This window comes from Ochotona curzoniae, unplaced genomic scaffold, assembly GCF_017591425.1.
Source record: "Ochotona curzoniae isolate NIBS_2020 unplaced genomic scaffold, NIBS_Ocur_1.0 contig_3498, whole genome shotgun sequence".
Taxonomy (NCBI): domain Eukaryota; kingdom Metazoa; phylum Chordata; class Mammalia; order Lagomorpha; family Ochotonidae; genus Ochotona; species Ochotona curzoniae.
This window is the reverse complement of record NW_024465885.1, coordinates 4,286,172-4,309,867: the sequence shown is the minus strand read 5'-3', so window position 1 is coordinate 4,309,867 and position 23,696 is coordinate 4,286,172. Positions and strand designations below refer to the sequence as shown.

The window sequence follows — 23,696 nt, the reverse complement described above, 5'->3', positions numbered from 1 at the left end:
GCTCAAAAGGTTAATCCTCTACCTCCAGCGCTACATCCATATGGGCACCAGTTCATGTCCCAGCAGCTCAACTTCTGATTCAGTCTCTTACCTGGCAATTAGGGAGTGAACTAGCAAACAGATCTTCCACTCTGTTTCTCCTTCTCTCTGTAAATATTCTTCTCTCCTTCTATCTGCCTTTCCAGTAAAAATAAATACATTTTCTTTTTTAAAAAGGATTTATTTATTTATTGTTTTATTGGAAAGGCAGATATACAGAGAGGAGGAGAGTCAGAGAGGAAGAACTTCTGTCCGATGGTTCACTCCCCAAGTGAACGCAACGACTGGAGCTGTGCCAATCTGAAGCCAGGAGCCAGGAGCTCTTCCGGGTCTCCCACACGGGTGCAGGTTCCCAAGGCTTTGGGCCGTCCTCGACTGACTACTTTCCCAGGCCACAGGCAGGGAGCTGGATGGGAAGCCAACAGGGATTAGAACCAGCAACCTTACAGGCTCCTGGTGCGTGCAAGGCAAGGACCTTAACTACTACGCTATCACACTGGGCCCATAAATAAATACATTTTCTAAAAAACAAAAAGTTACATTTGTCTGAATGCATTCAGAAACATTTTTTTTTTAATTCCATAAACTTTTTAAGATTCTGGTTTGAATTTTATTATCTTTGTAGTGCCATAGGGATTCTCTTAGTACATATTTTAAACATGTTTTACTTTTTTTTAAAAAGATTTATTTTTATTATTTTTTTCATTGGAAAGGCGGATATACAGAGAGGAGAGACAGAGAGGAAGGTCTTCCGTCCGATGATTTACTCCCCAAGTGAGTGCAATGGCCTATGCTATGCCGGTCCAAAGCCAGGAGCCTCTTCCGGGTCTCCCACGCGGGTGCAGGGTCCCAAAGCTTTGGGCAGTCCTCGACTGCCTTCCCGGGCCACAGGCAGGGAGCTGGAAGGGAAGCGGGGCAGCCGGGATTAGAACCGGCGCCCATATGGGATCCTGGGCGTGCAAGGCGAGGACTTAACCACTTGCGCCACCGCGCTGGGCCCAACATGTTTTACTTTTAAATGATTAAATAATTTTAATGATTTTTTTCATCCTCACTAATGTACTGCTTTTTTCCTATTGAGCCAGTATGGAAAACAAAGAGTTTTTGCTGCTATAAGAATACATAATAGGGCAAGTGCTGTGGCTCAGTGGTTAAATCCTCACCTTGAACATGCCAGAATCCCATATGGGCTCCGGTCTGTGTCACGATTACCTACTGCCCATCCAGCTCCCTGCTTGTGACCTGGGAAAGAATCAGAGGATGGTCCAATGCCTTGGGACACTGCATCCACATGGGAGACCCAGAGGAACCTCCTGGCTCCTGGCTTCATATCGCTCAGCTCTGGCCATTGTGGCTACTCTGGAAGTGAACCAGCAAACCTAAGATCTTTCTCTGTCTCTCCTTTCTCTGTAAATCTGTGTTTAAAATGAAAACAAAGAAAGAGAAAACAACAGAAAGGAAAGGAAGGAAAAGACTAATAATACATATTTCCTTACACAAATACATTCAGAATTATTGGTCTATCATTTGAAAGTATATACATTTGGGAACAGTGTTGTGACTGAACAGGTTAAACCACTGCTTGTGATGCTGGCATTCCATATCAGAGTCCCAGTTCAAGTCTGGGCTATTCCACTTCTGATCCAGCTCCCTCAGAAGGTAGGCAGACAGACTAAGCACAAACGTGGGATAAAATGATTGAGTTCTGGCCTTGTGCATCTGGCTCAGTCCCAGCCCCTGTAGCCATTTAGGGATTGAACTGGTAATGGAAGATCTCTCCTCCCTCTCTCCTTCTCTCTGCTATTTTACCTTTTAAATAACTCTTTTCTTAATATATATGTATAAGTGTAAGTGTATAGTGTAAGAGAACTATGATCTAATTATAAACAGCCTGCCAATCGAGTTCTCTCTTTGAGACCCACAGGAAAGTACCTTTTTCAATGATAGCTTTTCAGAGAACATCTTTTTATTGTTACTATTTGTAAATCACTATGGGAAGTAATGCTTGGGCACTGACAGGGAACTAACCCCATAGGCACAATAATGTAAATGTATTTTTAAAGGACTCTCTAAGTAGATTTGCAACAAAAGACTTTCAGAGAATAAATATTTCCCTAGTTTCAACAGTAGGTTATGCTACCACAGTAAAATTAAACTATTTTGCTTTCTCAGATATAATTTTAGGCATTTTAGATAATATAATAGCCTTAACTATGTGTGAATCTTGAATTCCTGAGAAACTGCATTCATTTCCAATCTTTCAAGTCAATTTTTTACCAGTAGCTCTAGAAAACAGAATTAGACTGATATTTTTTAAGGTAAACAGCTGTCAGTAGAAACATACTGTTTTATGCATCTCCATTTTTAAAAAAGATTTTAAAAAAATTTTTATTTGGAAGGAACAATTACCTAGAGAAGAAGTAGTGGAGAAAGATCTTCCACCCGCTGGTTCTCTCCCCAGACAGCCACGATAGACGACAGAGTTGGGCTGGTCTGAAGCCAGAAGCATGGAAGTTCTTCCAGGACTCTATAATATAGATGCAATACACAAGGCCATGCACTATTTTCTGTTGCTTTCCCAGGAACATTAACTAGAAGCTGTATTGGAAGTAGAGCAGCCAGGATTTAAAGCAACACCCATATGTGATGCCATTGACACGGGTGGAGGATTAATGTGATACACTACGGCATCAGCTCCAGCATTTCAAGTCCTTAACCACTAAGTCAATATACCAAAACTAGATATTCAATTAGTCTTTCTACTCTGAGTGTTTTAAGAAGTGCAAATCAGCAATGATTCAAGATATAGTTCTGCTCTAGATTTGATTTAGCTCTTTGAATACTTTAAAAACCAGTTCAGCATGCTATTCTTTTTTACATTCCATTTAAAAACTTCTCAGAACAGCTTTATTTAACTTGAGTAACAAATAAGTAGAAAGGTTTCCACTAAGCTGACAGCTTGTTTATAGTTTTTGTAGATGGAACTTGAACTTTCTGTGAGGACCTCACAAAAACATCTAGGAACTTGGGAAAATTAAGTACTTTGTCTTATTCTATGTAAGCAAATCCTTGTCATTTTTTTTTCTGTCATTCTGTGGCAGATGTTGACAAGCAGTAAAAAGGTACTTTTCCCTGCCAAAGTAGCATTTCATGGCAGCCCAATCACCCTTTCTTAGGCTGTTTTACCCAAAGCAATCATCTCATCCCCTTTTCCATAGCAAGAATAGTGTAGAGTTAAACATTTCACTTTCATTAACCTTTTTGTCTTGCCCATTCTGTTAAAATTGATAGACAAATATCAGGCAACTAAGAAGATAGGAATTAGTTTGAATTTCTAAAGCCCAACCTCTACTTGGCATTCAACACTGTCTTGCAATTTTACTCTCCCATGCCCAATTCATTTTCCTACACTCACAATAATTATTTCCAACTTCTGATCTTAGGGCAGGCATTTGATACACTCCCATCCCACACTGGAGTTACCAGGATTCAGTACTTGGCTCTGGTTCCCTACTGGTGTAGAGCCTGGGAAGCAGCAATGATGGCTTAAATAATTCGATGGGAAACATGGATTGAATCTCCAACTGCAAACTTCAGTTTTCAACTAATATTTTCTGTTCTGTACATTTGAGGGCATGAACCAGTGGGTGGTCTCTCTCTCTCTCTCTCTCTCTCCCCCACCACCCCCCCCCCCCCCAGCTCTGGTACCCTATTCTTGTTATATATCTTACACTGTCATGATTTCAAATCCATGTTTTTAATGTTTCCCATTATCAGTTAAGGCCAATCACTTAAATTATTTCCCCTTGTATATAAGCTTTGAGCAAATTTATAAGGTTTTAAGTTTTACATTTTAATTGTTTTGAGTAGGCAATACATTTAAATGGTTTGAAGTTCAAGAATGAAAAAAGGAAATAATGTGCATAGTCTCTTTTCCATGCCAGGTACCAATTTGCTATTTTCTCCTAATGGCATGTGTCCTGTCAGAGATATTCTATATACTTCAAAGCAAATGTAGAGAAAACTATTTTTTTGAGTCTTAAAAAGCAATGTAATTTTTAAAAGCAATTTATTTATTTTTAGTGGAAGGGCAGATTTCTGCTGGTTTACTCCTCAAGTGGTCAAATGGCCAGAGCTGAACTGATTTGAAGCTAGGAGCCAGGAGCTTCTTCTGAGTCTCCCAAGTGGGTGCAGAGTTCCAAGGCTTTGGGTCATCCTCTACCTCTTTCTCAGGCCACAAGTAGGGAGCTGGATGGGAGATTGTTAGAATAAATACTTCTGCTCTCAACTGGGATGCAAACCTGTATCCATATAAGATTCTGGCACATACAAGGTGAGGATTTAGCCACTAGGCTACCATATCAGACCCAATGGTAATGTCATTTATGCAATTGTTACATATCTTTCATTTTCATGTAGGTGTATCTTGGAGACAAGACCAATTCATATATATATATATATATATTTAAAGGTTTATTTATTTTTATTACAAAGTCAGATATACAGAGAGGAGGGAGGAGAGAGGAAGATCTTCCATCTGATGATTCACTCCCCAATTGAGTGTAATGGCCGGTGCTGTGCTGATCCAAAGCCAGGAACCAGGAACTTCCTCCAGGTCTCCTGTTCTGGTACAGGGTCCTAAAGCATTGGGCCATCCTTGACTGCTTTCCCAGGCCTCAAGCAAGGAGCTGGATGGGAAGTGGAGCTGTCAGGATTAGAACCGGCACCCATATGGGATCCTGGAGCGTTCAAGGCAAGGACTTTAGCCACTAGGCCACGCCGCCGGGCCCAAGACCAATTCATAAACTATTGATTCATTATTTCTGAATTGCATCATTGTGATTAATATAAATTATGACTGTTTCATGATGTATTTTACCTGATTCAACTGATAAAGATTTAAAGATTTAATTTGTCAGTAGTCTTTCACTAATATGGCCGCATTGGAATACACAATTTTGTATATTATTTCATGCATGTAAAAATATACCTATATGCTCATTCTAGTGATGTTACACAATGAGCAAACATAGTTTAATATTTTGATCAATATTGCTCATTTATCCTTTATATATCAAGTAAAAAATTATAATCTCGTTAAAATTATAGTAACATTTATCTTACAGAAGGCCATCACAGATTTTTGCTGATTACATAAATTCAGTTCATATTTTGCTTACTCTAAAATTGAGCATTGTCAAATAATTAAAACTTTTTGTAGCTCCTTTTGTACGAACTCTTTGTTCATATCCTTCTATTTTTCCATGGTGTACTTCCTAAAGTGTGGTTTGCAGAAGCTATAAGTAAAGAAAACTTTCATCATAGATGTTGTAATTTTTTTGATGCTACAGAAAATTTTTTGGCACTCAGAATTAATGAAGCTTTATTTTTATATTTTCTGACTTACATGCTGTGCTTATAAAGTGATTCCCTATTCCAAGATTATGGGGAAAATATTCTTCCTCAACCACTTTTATAGTTTCGGCGTTGAAATTTCCCCCTTTCTTTCCTTCCATCCTTCTTTACTTCTGACCTTCTTGCCTTCCTTCCTTAAAGGTTTTGTTTCTTTCTTTGAACCAAGGGAAAGAGTTGGGAACAGAGAAAGTGAGGGAGAGTGTGAGAGAGATCTTGTGGTTCCTGATTTCACCCCTCAAATGATCACTAAGGCCAGGACTGAGCCAGGCTGATGCCAGTAGCCTGAAATTCCATCTAATTTTCGCACATGGAAAACAGAGGCTCACGTACTACGGACATCTCTACCGCTTTCTCTGGATTGGAAGCAGAGCTGCTGGAGCTCAAATCAGCATCCCAATATGACATGTCCTATGGCTTTGCAAACTGCAGCTTAACTTGCTGTAGTGCTGTGCCACAATGCAGCCCCAAAACTTTCTTCAGATAGATCTTAAGTATTTTTCATAAGGAACATCACTTACTGTATTGTAATTGGACCTTCCTAACTCATTTAAATATATGATGGCTACTTTTGAGTGTTAATTTTGTAGTCACTATCTTTTCTGAATTTTCAAAATTTCATAGGTTTATAGTAAATTTGTAAGAAATTTCCATGTGTTACATGGTACCAACTACAAGCAGTGATAATTTAGCCTTTTCCTTTCTCATACTTAAGCTCTAAATTTCTCTTTTCTGTTTTCTGTGTTTAGACAACAGAGTGTAAGCACATCTGCCTAGTTATTCAGGTTATTCAGGTCTTCTTTGTATTATCAACATCTTCCTATGGACTAGTTTGTTTTATTCTTAAAAAAAAAAAAAAGCAACTTTGTGGATATCATCACACTAACCCCCAGTTACTACTCTTTCATTTAATTCACAGGTTTAAAAAAACCTTGAAATGTTTCCTGTATTTATTCTCATAATCTCAACTTCTGCACATTCTGCTATTAATTTTCCTGACAAGGTGGGTCAGATGCACTGGCCTAAGTATAAATCACAAGGAACTAAAATCGCTTCTGGGGTTGTTGTATTTGCAGGGGGACTGAATTCCAGAGGTGACAGTGGCAGCAACGTAAGACACGATATCTAATGTAGAGCTCAAGCCTTCTCCTTGAAGCTCAGTGTGATGCCTGACGCCCAGGGGCTGCCTCGGTGGTCCCTTGCTCGCCTCTCTAGCTCAGTTCAGGCTTTGCTGCCTTCCACACTGGCTTCCCACACCTCACGGGTGAATTACTCAATCTCTTATCCATAAATTCACTGTTTGCTTATATTACCTTCAACTGCTTTCTATTATTTGCTCTTGCTGAGATGAGGAATGTCTTCCTTTAATCTTAGCGAACAACCTAAGGGATCATTTCCTCTTTCTAGTAACGTTTTTTGTCCTCAGTTTCTACGACACCATCTTCTTAGTTTCCTTCTCTCTCTCTCTCTTTTTTTCCCCCTCCCTCTCTGGTAACTCATCTGTCTCTTTCACTCAGAATTAGGTCTTTTCTTCTCAAGATACACTATAGATATCTGAAGTGATTTCATATATATGTACTTACTTGGTTTGAAATACAATCACTTTCCTAGTCACTTCCAAACTTACCTTCCCAGCATAGACTAATGTTATGACTTCCGTATTTGCACATTTAGTAGCACTCACTTGTATCTGGTCTGGTGTCTTACAAGAATTCAAATTCAAAGTTATAATATTTATTCCTAAAATTATCTTACCTACAGTGAATGACATCACCATCATCCTTGACTTTATTTCTTTTGCTACTTACATTCAAACAATCTCTACCTTTTTATTGCCAACTTCTGTATGAGGGTCCTCAAAATGTTTGTGGAAAAATGGAATTAAGTGATAAGTTTATTTTCATCTGAAAGATCTTGAAACCCATCATAGTTCGCATAGCATGTTTTCATGAATTTTTTGAAGATCTTTTTGTAACAAAATATGCTTATCTTTTAATTCCGTTTTGAATGAATACTCAAATTACCCTCGCATTTTCATCCCTTTGGATGCAACAACCATTATTTATTTATTTATTTTGCTTCAGTTCTTACATTCACTTAACTAATTCCTGAATCTAGTACTATTTTCACCAAAACATCTTTTGGATGGTAATCAGATTGCTCCCAGGGCTGGAGCCTACTAACTTCCACTTCTCTTTGAAACACTTGTCTGCTCCCAACTTGCTTGGATTTAAACTGGAACTTGCCCTCTACAACTGCTGTTAAAACTTTTACTAAGTGTTGAGGGACCGGAGTGGTAGTCTAGTGACTAAAGTCCTCACCTTGCACATACCAAGATCCCAGATAGGCACAGGTTCTAGCCCCAGCAGTCCAGTTTCCCATCCAGCTCTCTGCTTGTGGCCTGGGAAAGCAGTTGAGGATGGTCCAAAGCCTTGGGACCCAGCATTCACATTCATGTGGGAGACCCAGAAGAATTGCTAGGTTCCTGGGTTTACATCAGCTCAGCTCCAGCCACACTTGAGGTGTGAGATCTTCCTCTCTGTACACTGACTTTCAAAAAAAAAAAAAAGGAAAACCCATACAACTTTTAGTAAGTTTTGGAACTTAGAGTCTTCTACCTCTTTTATTGCTGTTAACTCAGGCCAAACCAGAAGCAGAAAAAAGTGGGGGTGGATGGGGCGAGGAACTTCTTCATTTTTCCTACCTTCTAATGTCCTGTCAATGCTGTCTACAGCAGAAGTTAACAAAAAGTGTTTTTACAAAAAAAAAAAACAAAACAACAACAACAACAGCAGAAAAAAAAAACAAAAAAACTGATCAACATGCTCAAGGAGGCAGAAATACAACTCATGATTAGATAGATTATCGTGCTTTGTGTGCATTTACCAAAATATCATACTGTGCCTACAAACATGTAAAACTAAATTGAAATTTTAAAATGGATAATATGACAAAGGAAAGAAAGAAGCTACATGATTATTCATTGTTTTACTTCCAGTGCCTAGTATATGAAAGATCTAGATTATTTGCTGAATAGATGAACTTATACGATAGCACTGTAAAGCATAGTTACTTCATTAACTATTATTGATATTTCCTAGGATAAATATTGCAAATGGTTATTTTATAATGTAGTAAAATGTCAGTTTTTCAGGAATTTGCAGATGTTGTAAATGCAGAGATTGAAATAAGTTACAAACTAGTTTCTTGGATAAGTTGTATTGGAAGTATGACTCCTAAATAGTTTTCAGTAATCTAGTGAATATCACGGTAATTTAAGGGATGATGGAGACGTGTATGAAAATGGATAGGAAAGACAAATTCAAAAAGAGAAAGAGATGGAATTCTTAAGAAGTGTTTGAAAGGGAGAGTAAATAAGACAAGCTTAGCGAAGATTCTCTTTAGTCTTGAGTTTCTAACACATCTAGTTACAGAATCACCTTTAAGAGAAAACATATTGATTCGTTCAAATATTCATACACACTCTGCACCAAAATGATACTTTTCAAACAGTGAGTGGCAATAGTTAAACAATCCAGTTGTTTGGTCACAGAAGATGTAGATAGAACTGAGTCATTGGAGAAATTGTCTGGTAACTCCCCAGTTTATTTATTAGGTCAAGTAGTTGGGTTTCTTATTCCTACACTAGAAAGACTCTGGGGCTCAGTGTGGCAGCCACACTAGCAGTAGTCTAATATCTTCAAGGCGGGTAACCTGATTCTAAAATTATACTTTAAGAATTCTAGTACCCACTGCTTGATCTGTTTTCAAAAAATGAGTTGTATTTATTCTCTTCTATCTTCATTTGTTTGGAATGTAATCACCCACAGATTCTGATTTCTGGGGAGGATGACAATGAGGTTACCATCATTGGATTTTTTAATATTGCCGAAAAACAATGAAAAGAATGGCAAGAGAAATTAAGAGATATGTCGTTCATTGATAAAACTTTGCTTTCTCTCAGGGAAATAAGAAGTATTGTCATCCAATGAGCATGTGTGAACTAGGGAAAAAGATGGAGGAGGATTAAAGAGAGAAAAATTCAGAGTGGTCCCCAAAAGGCTTCAGTAAGAATTGGTGCATAACTTTGAGAACCTGAGGGGAAATCTGATACCACAAAATTTCAGAAATTATATCAGCCCAACATTCCCAAGTAACTCTTTCTTCCTATCATTAAAACAATGCTTACTGGTTATTGACGATAACCAGAGGAACTGTGCTAACATTATAGAAACCAACATAACTGAGACATAAAGCTCAAAAGTCTCCATAAATTATAGAATAAAATAAATCTTAAAATGCTGTCTCACAGCGTTTGTCATTTGGTTTTCTCCCTCTATCAGCTGTTTTCCTGGTTGTCTTTTTTTTTTTAATATTATTCTATCTCTACCCATGTTGTCATTATTTTCTTTGCTTTGTTTTTCCATCACTTTACCTCTATGTCTTTTGCTCCCACTTCTTTCAGTTACCTAAACTGTTATCTTCTAACTGCACTGCATTCAATCTGCCCTGGAAGCAAGCAGTTTTGTTTAGGAATATGAACGTTGCCCTGAATGAACTCTTTTTGGTATTTTATTCCATTCACCACTGAAAACGCAAACTTTTACCTTACTGTGCTCATCACAACTTTGTTTTAAAAGCCCCGATTACAGTTCTGTGTCTCAGGCCCGTCCGCTTGTCTTCACCTTCACACTCTTCCCTGTTTTTTCCAGTAACGATCACTCATCCACTCCAGTTGTTCTGATGCTCTGCAAGATAAAAACCCATGCTTTTTTTTTTTTTTTAAAGATTTGTTAATTTGAAAGTCAGAATTACAGAAGGGAGGGCAAGATGGGGCAAGGAGAAAGAGAGACCAACCGAGAGATTACTACAGAGAGAAAGATGTTTCAACTGTTGGCCATCCCCAGACAGCCACAATAACAAAGGCTGTGCTAGAATTCAAGCTAGGAGCCAGGAGCTTCATTTGGATCTTCCAAGTGGGTGGCAGAGGCCCAAATATTTTGGCCATCTTTTGCTGCTTTCCCAGGCACATTAGCAGGGAGTTAGATTGGAAGTGGAATAGCTGGGACATTTACCAAAGCCCGTAGAGAATGCTGGTACCTTATTCGGCAGTTTATATGTAACAGTGATGCCCTCAAATTCCCTTTTTTTTTTTTTAAAGATTTACTTTATTTTTATTGGAAAGTTAGATTTACAAAGAGGAAGATTGGCGGAGAGGAAGATCTTCTGTCCGATGGTTCACTCTCCAAGTGGCTGCTTGGCCAGAGCTGAACCAATCTGAAGCCAGGAGCCTGGAGTTTCTTCCCGGTCTCTCTCGCGCAAGCACAGGTTCCCAAGGCTTTGGGCCATCCTAGATTGCTTTTCCTAGGCCACAAGCAGAGAGTTGGATGGGAAACATGGCTACCAGGATTACATCTGGCATTCATACGAGATCCTGGTGCATGTAAGATGAGGACTTCAGCCACTAGGCTACTGCTCCGGGCCCAAACTTCTTTAGCATTTAGAAAAATTCCTATCTGCTTAGCTAATCTCATTTCAATTTCTTCATCTACTTCTCGTTTGCATGTTTCTCTGCAGCAGCGGGAAATACTTCTGGTTGCTAGAACTCTGTCATGCCTCTGGAACCTTACATCTGTCATTCCACTATTCCCTCTGCTACTTTTCCCCAACCCAGATGGAAAGCACCCTTGTATTCCTTAAGATTCTTCACCTGTGATCTCTGGTGTGAGGACATGCTCACCTCTTTTAGGCTGACCTGGCACACCTTTTCTCTTCTCTCCTTTAGCTTAGTTTCCTCAAATGTTTGTAAGCATGTAACTAGTGCATGGGGTGACAACTTGCGGATTTTTCCATCCCTAATACCTAACTAGAATCCAATATCTACTGGCTTAGTCAGCTTTGGCAAAGTAACTATCCTTATTTAAGGCTGCTTGGGTGCTTCAACACTTGTAAGAAGAGTGGAATTAAAAATCAAGTTTATTTTAGGTGTAAAAAGTTTGAAATTCATGTATAGTTCTTTACAATAAATATTTTCACAACTAAAAACCGCTTTTATGCTTGGATTTTAAGCCTCTTTTCTGCATCAAGATAATTGTGTTTTCTACAAAGTTTTTGAAATAACTTTGGGTAGTACAGTTGTTCTCATTCATCTTTTTTTTTTTTAACCATGACCTGCATGAAGGATACCACCACCACCAACAAGAAAAGCATATGTATATATGATTAAAAAGCCAACATTATTATACCAAATTGGATTATTGCCAAGGAAACAACAATTTTTGCTTATTTACCTTAGTATTTCTATTGATGTTAATTGATAGATTGATATTGGCACTGTGATTTTAAACTGTTTCACTCCAAGAAAAGGAACTGTTACAAGACAAGGCTTTTGGAAATAATCGCTGAAAAAGAAAGCATCAGTTGAGGTCCAATGAGGAATGAGGAAGCATCATTGCAACGGAAAGAACTCAATACAGAGAAATGTTTATACAGGCTCTGGAGCGGGTCCTGAGGTCCAAAGGAGAAACACTGAGGAGATCCTGACACAGACCGAACAAAATTGCTACTCTATTTTGAGCTGGGCCAACAAAAGGAATAGCTGGGTTATTAGAACTGGGAAGATGAGAGCAAGGATCCTGCTGATGCGGTGTCTTAGACTGCTGAAAATGGCATAAGTGTGGTCAAGGCTGCTGTCCTTCGGGTCCATGATGGGACTGATTTAAACTGGAGACTGGGACCAGTTGCTGAGGTCAGCGTGACTAGCTGTTGCCACCGAGATGGTAGTGATAGAAGCAAGAAGCAAATGGAAACGAGCAAGTCCCTTTAGCCTCATGTTAGCCTTCTGCTTTCCTCCAATGACAGTATCTAGTAAGAAACCAGGTGGTAAAAGGAGTGAGTTAGTCTACAGCATCTCAGCTCCAGCATTACAAACTCAGAGCATTGAAGTATGAACCCGGAGTGGAGAGACACTAGTTTAAGAAGCAGCACTAAGTGGCAACTGAATCAAGACTCTAGTAGGCTCTCGCTTAAAAGATTCAACATGATATACTTATGACCTTATGCAAGTGTTTCTGTTGAGTTGGTCATTAGACACGCACTTGAGTATGGTGTATTACTATGGTAATTAAGAATCCAATTTCAAATTTAGGTGGCTGACATTAGGGCTTTAGCAGTGAAAAACAGAACACATTTTGCCTGTCCTTGTAGAACTGTCATTCCAGGGAAGGGAAAAGGGCGTGTCAGACGACAAGCGCAGAGACAACAGAGAAAACAGAACAGGTAAAAAGGCGGGATTGGAAATGGCAGTGCGTTCAAAGAAGTGGTCCTGCAGCACATCACTGACCAGGTGAAACCTGAGCAAAGACTCAGTGGAATTAGGAGGAGAAAATGGTGTGAGTGTAGAGGAATGTTTTCTAACTAGAAAAAGTTGCATCTGATAAATATGAGGTTGGTGAACATTTTACAAGTGCATAGGACTAAGTTTAAACATTCCACAAGGTACTGCTCACCTCTCCCACTGTGGAGGAAATCTGTGCTTATTTACACAGTAGGTTATAAAAAAATTTGCTGATAAGGGGAATAGTGCAATGAAGTACAATGTCCTATGTCTACTGCAAAATAATTTCTTTGTTTCACAGTCAGCTATGCAAACCTTGTAATAGTCTCAGGCCTTCACAATATATTATTTGAGAAAGTGTAAAATATCCAACACTGTACAAAACTACTTCTTTGTTAGCATGCCATGCTTATTTTTTTTCAGTAAAGAGTTAATGAACTTGGATAATTGGGAAACAGCCTTTCAGTGGCAAGCAGGATGGACAGCAGTGGTACTCTTAACCCAGAACAATGAAATCATTGTTAGCATTGGGAACATGCGTTTGGGCGGGTCTTTCTTTCTTTCTTTTTTTTTTTTTTGAGTCAACTCAGGCACATTTTGTTATTGAGTTGTATCAGAAATAAGTTACCTGTGATGAAGGATGCCCTCAATGAGTGTGTTGCTCAGGCAATAAATGTGAATACGGTTAGAGAATGAAAAGTGGGATAAAGCCAAGTAACACCATCGTGTGTTAAAGGTTTAAAAACCTTGGCAGTGGTTCCAGTCATTGAAAAACAAATGTTAGGAAGGTAAAATCTTGTCTGTGGGCAGTATTAATCTCAAGCAGGGAAGCACAAGATAGACATGTGTAAGTGTCACACAACCTGAGGCGAGTGTACCTGAAAGCTGTGCATTCTCAGAGGTGCAAATCCGAGTAATCATGTCAGTCAATGCGTTTCCGAGGACATTGGTCTGGCAGAGAGACCTGTGCACAGCGCTCATTGTTACTTCCAAGCCCTGAGCGCCTGTGCCTAGGTTTCTCTGGCTGTCATGCACAATGGGAACTGCCACGTCCAGTGGGAAGACAGCACGGTGAGCGGTGATATCGCGGGCTGAGGATGCTACACCAACGTGAACAGTGACTATTAGGACATAACGCACGCATGCACACAAAGTGCCAGCATGGTACTCTTCTGACACACAGCATCTAGATGCCGTTCTTCCAGCTTGCTCTCTCCGTTAGATGAGCAAACGGAATCACGGCATGCTGTTATTACTCATTTCTCCAAATATGGAGGAAATACATTTTTAAAGAGCGCTTCATCTTTCTCCTGAGACATACGAAACCTGCTAATTCCTTAGCGTCTCCGTAGCAGTTGCTCGACGGCTTTCATAGGAAGCCTTTGGCACCTTTCTAAATGTTGGATAAATTACTTTTCCTAGAGCCTGGAACCATCAGGGAAAAACTGGAGGAATGAAAATTGGCCAGGGATATTAACATCTTGGTTGTTTAACTGAGTCTCAACAACGTGTTAAAGTGCGATCTAAACAGATAATTAGCTAGTGATTGCACAGTGGGCTCTGTCTAAATATAGCAGTGAAATTAGGTTTTAGGAAATGCGAAAATAGGAAAAGAAATTTTCTCCAGGGAAACGTGGTGTCAGCACAGCTGAGGAATGCCACAATAGCAACATTTCGTCAATTACGATGACCATCAGACCTCCCGGAGCGACACAGGACAGAGTTTATTCCTAAACACATCCTGAGGATAGGTGGTTGCAGAGGGCAGCTTTCCCGGAGGAGACAGTAGCAAACCCTCGGAGTCAGAGAAGGCAGCAGAGGAAAAAAGACCCAGTGCTAGGGCACTGGGTGGGAGGCGCCAAGTTAGCAAAGAAAAAGGAGAGGTGGGCGGGGGTGGATGGCGCATGGGCTTGGTGGCGAGTAAAATCCCCAAATTCAGGGGGACGGAGGATTGGGGACATCCGAGCAACTGAAGCAGAGGAGATCGTGGTCTCGGTCGCCTGCATGCCCCAGCCCAGGCGAGACAGGCTCATCGCTGTCGCCTGATCCTTGTTCGTCTTTATTGGGTCACATCTGTGGCTGTGGTGATGGCTGGAGCCACGTGGAATTAATGATGTCCAGCTGGAGGGGGGCGTCCTCCGCCTCCATCCCCCGGACCCACACAGGCTACAGTAGCCGTCCACCAGCCTGCACACACTCCGAGGAACTTGGGTGGCCTTGGCTGCAAGGTCACGTCGCCCGGGCTGTGCCGGACACGGTTTGTGAAGAGGGCGGGCGGGCTGCCAGCCAGGGGTGAGGGAGAGTGTCCGAGGGGCCAGACGCCCCTCTCACCCGGCAAATGTCACTTTCTGCTCAGAGAAAAATAACGTGACACGTGCGAACAAGCATGCAAATGAAACCCAAGAAAAAACAAAAAACCAGCACCGCACGCTAAGCCCTCCGATGGGCGAGATCCAGGGCCTCCTGTTGCCAGTCTCGCGGCGCGGAAAGTGGACAGCCCGGCGAACCCACAGCGAGGAAGCAGAAACCTTGAGGGGCTCGTGCCCTCACCCAGCCCCGCTGACCCTCCGCTACCTAGCAGCCCTCCCGAAGAAAGGAGCCGGACCGGCGCCGGTGTTAACGTGCTTTTGGACAACCGGGGAGGGGCGGTGGCGGGGAGCGGAGCTGGCAAGAAGGGAGGATTCGGAGAGCACAGCCGCCCCAAGGAACAGGAAGGAGAACCGCCTCTCCTTTCCAAAGGTCCCCCAAGTGCCGGCGAGAAGGAAGAGGACCGGTCCGGCAGGCTGCATCCCGTTCCCACACCAGGAACCTTTCAGGCGGCCGGCGGAAGGCCAGCCTCCTGCTGCCCTCGCCCCACCACCCCGTCCCGGCTCCCGGCCCGGGCGGCCGGCCGGCGGCCAGCTGCTCCGTCCCGCAGCCCTCGGTGTCTGTGCGCCCGGGGCCGGGCGGACCGCGAGGGCGGAGTGGGCGAGACCATCGCCGAGCCCGGCGAGGGGGTGGCGGGGGAGGCACGAGGCGGGAGCGAGGGGCGGGGCCTGCTAACCTCTTCCAGATTTTCCGGTCCTTTTTCCAGCTCTGCTTTGGGGAGGGAACCCCCCTCCCTCCCGGCGCAATCGGAGTGGATGTGAGGAGGTTCCTTTTTTTTTTTTTGGCTGTCTCCTTGAGAGGGGAGGAGCGAGTGCGGCAGGGCGGGGCGCGAGGGGCCGCGGCCGGCACACCCGGGGCATCTGACGGGGAGACCCGGGCGGCCGAGGGTCGGCTTCCTCTCCCCCCCCTCCCTCGAGGGCGGGGTGGTGCGTTCCGAGTTCCCAGGAGTTCGAGGCGGGCGGGTGCGGGGCGTGGGGGGGAGGGGAGGGGAGCGGCGGGCGGGCGGCGGGGCGGCTCCGGCTCGAGCCTCGGCAGTGGCGTCGGCGACGACGGCGGAGTCGGGGCGGCCGCGAGCAGCTGCGCTCAGTGTCCCCCGGCGGCGACGGCGCCAGAGCTGGGAGTTAGGGCCACGCGCGCGCGCGCCGGACCGCGGCCACTGCCGCCGCCGCCGCCGCCGCCCAGAGCCTCCAGCGCCGGGGCTGAGGGGAGCCGGGGGGAGGGTGGGGGATGGCGCGGACCCCGGGGCCGGCCCCGCCGTGTCCCGGAGGCGGCAAGGCACAACTTTCCTCCGCTTCTCCCCCCGGGGCCGGGCTCCCGCTGGCGCCCCCGACGCCGCCGCCGCCGCCGCCGCTGCTGCTGCTGCTGCTCTTGCCGCTGCTGCTCCTCAGCCGGCTCTGTGGTAGGTGAAGCTCTCGGCGGGCTGAGGACGGGGAGGCGGCGCCCGGGGGTCCGCGGGGCGGCGGCGAGGCCGTTGTGTTGGGGCGGTTGGCTGCGCGAGGAGCCGTGGGTGCCGCCGCGGACTTTGGCTGCAAACTTTTGTTGGCCGCCGCCCGGGGCGAGGCGGGCGAAGGGGCCGGCGGGGCGAGAGCCACGGGCGGCGGCAGCCCTCTCCTCCGCCCCGGCCGCGCGGGTGGGTGGCCGCGCCGAGGGCCGGGGGGTCGGCCGGGTGCTTGCGGGCCGCGGGGGCTGCTCCGGGTGGTGCTCCGGGGACCGTTACTTCCTCGCTTTTCTTTTCTTTCTTTCTGTCTTTTTTTTTACCCCGCGGGAGCACAAGAGGGCAGCTGGCGGACTGCTGGGCTCGGGCTGAGGCTGCTGAGATGCACGTTTGCAGCCTTCTTTCCCCCCCCCCCCCTTTCCCCATGTGAAACTTGAGCTGTGAGCCCAGAAACCCGGAGCCTGAAGGAATGAAGCCTTTGGGGTCCACTGCCTTTCGTGGCCTTCCAGAACCCCCCCCCCCCCGAAGGCACCGTTTCGCCCACCCTGCCCTGCCCAGCATCTCCTCCAGTCCTTCGGCCGGGCTCTGCCTTCCCGTTTGTGGGACGTCTCCCGCCTTCCATGCCCGCTGTGGCAAAGCGTGCCTGTCCTCAGGACCAAGAGGACCCTGTTAAATACTTGGTTACATCGCCGGTGCCCTGGTTGGTTCCCGTCTCTGCTGCCTTGTTTTCTCCATCACATTTGGCTCTTTTGCAAGTTGTGTTTACCAGATACGAGGCCTAACTCGATCTGCCTTTCCTGCGGGCGAAATAGTCTTCAGTGATAATTAATGGAAGCCAGTGATTTGGGGACGCCAGGCCGTTGGCCTTTGGAGGAGAGCTGTGAATATCTTTGAGTGGGATCGGAGCACCGCCGTTTTTCATTCAAGGGTTCCCCTTGGTGAGGAAATGGGAGGGGGCGAAAGTTAGCATTTGGCTCATGAAGTCTTAAAAGTTTTACTAGAATTCAGTAAAAACAGGGCCGTGTGCACAGTTCGTGGCTAGTGCGGGTGCCTTGTTCCTGATAGGTGATTCGGGATAGCTGGTTATGAGCGAAGCAAAGTTAGGGTGAGATTGGGTGCCCCTTACCGGCTGAGATTTCTATTACCAGTCACCACAGCACTTCCAGCAGCTCTGTGGTGACAGTTTCTCATTTACATGCTAAATGGCATGTTTTATAATGTGCACTGTTTGCACCGCCTTGATCCCTAGGTGTTTAGTGCCAAGGCACGTTTCTTCCAGAGGGGCTGTTACCCCCTTAAATTGATGCGAGCTTCTAGATTGCATTGTGAGCTCTGCTTTTCCCGGGAGTGGATGCGCCTTGCAGGTGGGTTTTCCAGGCCGGTCTGAGAGAGTGCTAGCAGCCTTCTCTCCTGCTTCAGTGCAGCCGAAGAACTGAGAGAATACTAATACTTGCTCAGGCAGATCTAGTCAGAGAAAGACCCAGGGAAGGCTGCATTGATCCTGTAGGTAGAATTTACAGAAATAGTTTCACAGTAGTTGTGCAAAGGAATTGATTCCTTTTTGAAGGAACATACTGGTCTTTACGTGGAAGAAGAGATTGTTTGGAAAGAGGCTTTTGTCCTGTGCCCTTGGAAGGGCTTGCTGTTGCGTTTTGGAGCCCAGGCACTTGAGCGGTGTAGGCAGTAGGCTGAGAGGAGGTGTGAACTCAAGTTTTTGGAGTGGACTCTGCTCGTAGTCGTGGTAGAGATAAGCTTTGCGTTCATGCTCAGTGTTCTTTTAAAGAATTCCCCTTTTTGGGGGGCCATAGTGTTGTAACCCCCTAACTTGTGAACTCTTACGAAAAGTTGACGTTTACTTCAGAATTCAGTCTTGCAGTAGAACATAGTTGTTAAGACTTATGGGTATTTACTAAGTATAGAAACTGCGTTTTCTGTAAGTGGGCTGTTGATCTTACACTTTGTGTTGGTCGAGCTATTATTTAAGGTTCGTGGTTCTGGTGTTCATGATTCTAATTACACTAGAGTATTTTTTCGACTTAGTGGACACAATTTAGAACTGAAAGACTTTCTGCCAATTTTCTAAGCAGTGCTTTGCTTACTTTTATCACATATAGATTATTTTTCTTTTTTCTGCTTTGATACTCTTTACATGTAAGATAACATTAGCTATAATAAATTTTATCATGTCAGTATGGTAAGAATAATTCTTCACAATTGGTACACTGCTAATCTGTAAACTTGGGAAAAATATACAAATGAGCTGTTGGTTTTTTGGGGATACATGTTACATTGCTTGGAAAAATTAAGGTTTAAAATAATTTTATGGGTTGATAAACTTACGGGTTTTCAAGCTTAAAAAACTTCCTAGATACAAAGGTGAAATGGATTACGTTTTTGTAGCATCTAACTTGATAAACTTCATTTATGTAATTTTAAAGTTTCATATTTGTTTATGATGACAAATTCATAGTCAAATTGATCTCACTTTTTGTTCCTACTTTTTTTATGAAGTTAAGAATATCAGCAGGGCTATGTGTTTCGTAATAAGATTTGACCTTTGTAAGGTTGCATTTGAGATTCTGGCCTCTGCTTCTTAAGCCAGATTTATCTAATGATGGATATCTGTAGGATGATAAATTTGTAACATATTTGTAAGAAAAAATTTAATATGATATGTAACTTTTAAAAACATATTGTGTTCTGTGTATTTTATAAGTGGTTATGCCTGTAACACAAGAGTTGGACAGTCCTGGCTTCAAGGTGCTTTCAGAATTGTCTCAACCAGAAAGGAAATAGATGAGTGTAGGGCAGATTGATGCGTATGCTGGAGATGAACCCAAGGTACTGTGGTTTGCCCCAAAGCCCATCAGGCAGGGACATGCACAGTGTGGAGCGCACACAAAATCACTTTTTATAATTATTGGGATGTATCTTTGTTGAGACTAGATTTTTTAAGTCATACAATATCTCTGGCTCTCTTTCTTGTACAGTTTATGATTTAGTTATTAAAGTTTCATACTAACTGAATCCTTGGCAGATTATTTAACCCTAGAAATTTAATTTCATGTCACTTAGGAAAGCATAATGTTATGTGCTAATAATTGTATTAAATGAAAGGATAAAATAAAGCAGTTAGAGTGTCTAAATAACACTCAAATGTTAGCATTTTTTACATTGTACAGCACAAATCCAACCCACTTGCAATTGGTGATTCTTAAATTCTATTCTTACGTCTTATGTCTTGAATAATTGAATTTTTAAGTTAATTGTGTATTTGAAATTTATGTCTATTTGGTGGGTAGCTTGATTAGTAATCTTTAAATATTTGTATAGGTGCAGACAATTATATGTATAGGTATACATATATATAAAACCAATTTTTGGAATATTGGAATACAGTCAGATTAATTTAGCTGTATGAGTTACCTAACTAGGTGAAATCTTCCCCAAGTAATGTTAAATGCATTTTAAAATTTGGCATAAAATCACTTTGAATGTTATTACATTGGCAATGTGGGGTAGGAAGGAGGAGTCATAGTCTAGCTTCCATTTGACCAAGTTCCTGATAGAATTAACTGGAGAACTATAATACACATTGCCTATAGATAACCAAATTTAGAAGCTAGCAGAAAATATCAAATCTTTCCTTTTTGCAGTAAGCTATATCATTGGATATGTCGGGGCAATATTTATGAATTCTAGAAGGCAGATTACAGAACATCAAAATAACCTCTATTTTTTTTAAACAAGGATATATCACCTACTCTATAATCTAAGTTACATAGGAATTGACTGTGAGGCAGTAAATGGTTTGTAAGCAATGCAACATTTAATGAATAATTACTGTTAACATGTAAGTATGAGTAAAAATCCAGTAACGTTTGGGTCAGTAGTAGAATTTTTTAAAAAGATTTACTTATTTTTTATTTGAAAGGCAAATTCTTTTTTCTTTTTTTAAAAAATTTATTTATTTTATTACAAAGTCAGTTACACAGAGAGGAGGAGAGACAGAGAGGAAGATCCTGGGCCACAAGCAGGGAGTTGGATGGGAAGTGGAGCTGCCGGGATTAGAACTGGTGCCCAACGTGTTCAAGGTGAGGACTTTAGCACTATGCCATGGCCACTGGGCCCCTTGAAAAGCAAATTTTACAAAAGAAGGAGATACAAAGATCTTGCATTGGTTAACTTCCCAAATGGCTGCAACAGCTGGAGCTTAGGTGATCTGAAATTGGGATCCAGGAGCTTTTGGGTTTCCCACGTGGGTGCAAGGTCCCAAGAACTTGGGCCGTTCTGTGCTGCTTTCCCAGACCATAAAGTCAGGTCCACAGTGGAGCATCCAGAGTGTGAACTGGCACCTCTATGTTATGCTGATGTGACTGAGTGGAGAATCAGCCCACTGTGCCACCGCATTGGCCCCAGTTACAGAATTTTAAAGATGATTTTGTTTGCTAAGCACTCAGATCCCCAGATCTGACCACCATTAATGTGTCATTTTAATTATCATATATTTGTGAAATGCTTTAAAGTTCTTGAACACATATCTTCTCTTGATTTCCATAAAAGTGAATATCTCTAGTTTTGTGTGATAGGCTCTGATACAGTATTATCACTTTTAAAAGTTTTTTTTTCCTTAATGGTTTATTTATTTTTTTTTTTATCAGAAAGGCAGATTTTCAGAGGAAAGGAGAGACAAAGATATTCCATCCATTGGTTCACTCCCCAAGCAGCCACAAAGGCTGGAGCTGCTCTGTCTGAAGCCAGGAGCCTGGAAATTTCAGGTCTTCCACGCAGGTGCAGGGTCCCAAGGATTTGGGCTGTCCTTGATTGTCTGCTTTCCCAGGCCACAGGCAGGGAGCTGGATGGGAAGTGGAGCAGCTGAAACGTGAGTCAGCGCCCATATGGGATTCCCGTGGTACATTCAAGGAGAGGTTTTAGCAACTGAATCATCATGCTGTGCCTAAAAATAAATTTAAAAAAATATGGCAAGTTGTAATTCCAAATATAAGAGAGGTTATAGTAGCTTTTCAGTAAAGTGTTTTGATTTCCTGTAATGGGTAGAAAAAAATCAAACTTGCTCATATCTTAAATAAATTGGCTATTAAACACAGTAGACTTTTCAAGCTCGTTCCCATTTCTTCAGTACAAGTGAAATGACAAAAAGCATGGAGGTGTATCAACATTCTCAAAGAGTCAGCCAGAATAGGCTGTATATATGGTTTGAAATCATAGTTACTAGGGAATGTTTTTCAAAATAATATAACTAGGCCTTCTTACCAATTTGGTGGATAAACAGGCTTACAAAGGGAATGGGAAATTTGTATTTTGAGAGATAACCTTGATTTGTTTTTTTCTTCTCCTTATCAGAATGAATTGTAGCAGTTTTGTTTGATTTGACCACAGGTGACCACTCTACTCTCTAGCTCGCTGTTTGTATACCTGTGTCCTTGGCATACAGAAGAGATTCATATTTCTTTAGTTCAGAAGACTTCAGCAGCAAATTCAAGTTTAGCATAAATAATACATCCAATAGAAAGATGTGAGCCAGCTGTTTTTACATTTTTCAAATGATACATGAAAACAAAGGTGAATTTTATCTTAATAAGTTTTATGTAACATAATATAAGCAAAATATTTTAGCATGAAGTTGGTGTTATAAATTGAGACCTTTTACGGGCCTGGTGCGGTAGGTAGCCTCATGGTTAGAGTCCTCGTCTTGCTCACCTGGGTTCCCATATGGGTAATGATTCTGATCCAGGTGGTCCCACTTCCTACTCGACTCCTTGCCCATGGCCTGGCAAAGCAGTCGAGAATGGCCCAACGCATTGGGACCTTTCTTTCACCCCCGTGTGGGAGACCCTGAAGAAGCTTTGTGCTCCTGGCTTCCATTGAGGCCACTTGGGGAGTGAATCAGCGGACAGAAGATCTTCCTCTTTGTCTCTCTTCCTCTCTGTATATCTGACTTTCCAGCAAATTTTTTTTTTTTAAATTGAGACATTTAAAAAATTAAGATATTTCATAAAAGTCTTTGCAATCCAGTGGGCATTTTACCTTTGCAGATCCACATTCAGTGCTTTCAGTAATCACATGTGCTCTCTGGTGGCTGCGGCTTCGGACAGTGCGGGTGTGAACTGTTCACTGCCTCGGATATGCCCTTCTGCGATTCCTCAGCACTGATTAATAAGGTCTCAGGTGGCATTGCTCTTCCTTCCTGCCTCGTCAAATTCTGAAGTGCTTTGTGTAGATATTTCTTTCTCTGTGATTGTTTCTCTCTTCTTGGATAAAGTGAGGATGCATTTTCTCTTTCATGATATCAGTATTATTATGTTTAGGACAGTGTTTCTTAAAGTGTTTCCATAAAATGTTAAATTTAAGAGAAAATTTGTGAAGAAAGCACCATGATTGAGTCCATTTTGGAATGAAAAAGCTAATCATATATTCTTAATATGGGATGTTACAGTGTGCTGTAATCCATTAATGGTCAAAGAAATTAGGAAGATATGCTGTCTCATTAAGTCCTTTTTTTTGGCTGTGCCTACTGTAACTCTGTTATGCATAGCACACATAAGCCATGTATCCTCAAAGTGGTTTGAACTCTTAGTATTATTTATATTTTGAAATTACACTTATAAGAAGTTCATGTGAAATGCATACTAAGGAAAGTTGTGTGTGAATTTCCAAATACTTTTGTGCTAAGTATTGTTGTCTTAATTTCATTTTTCACCAGCATATTGACATGGCCAATTAAAGTTGAGATGTTAACTAGAAAATTGTAGGCCTGAATATGGCAGTGATGAAATTGATTTTTAGAAGTTTTTCTCTTTATTCACTATTGTGTTACCCATTTATTTTGTACTTTGGATGGCTATAACATTGACCTTGTAGGAGAGCTACAAGATTTCCTGTAATATGAACTGTGTATTTATCCTAGGATGCATGCAGTTTAAAAGCTTCTGTGAAACATATTTTACATTATGTATGACATATCTCACTCTTAGTTTGTGTTCTAGGAATATAGAGGATACATTTAAAATGGCTAGTCTGTTTTGTAATGGAAAAATGTGCCATTCATGCAGAATATGGGAAGAGTACACAGAGCTGGGGCTCGGT

The 23,696-nt window shown here is 42.4% G+C and overlaps 1 protein-coding gene across 3 annotated transcripts in view; it reads left to right on the top strand.

Moving 5' to 3' along the window:
• The first annotated feature begins 16,187 nt into the window (after positions 1–16,187).
• The window catches only part of NECTIN3 (nectin cell adhesion molecule 3), a 106,139-nt gene continuing 98,630 nt past the window's right edge, over positions 16,188–23,696 (top strand). For 2 of the 3 annotated variants that reach the window (XM_040980509.1, XM_040980510.1), the window contains exon 1: positions 16,382–16,553. In XM_040980509.1, the coding sequence (XP_040836443.1) occupies positions 16,382–16,553 (172 nt within the window). Of the gene's footprint in view, positions 16,554–23,696 lie in introns of all 3 variants that reach the window. The other variant, XM_040980508.1, reaches the window with a different exon arrangement.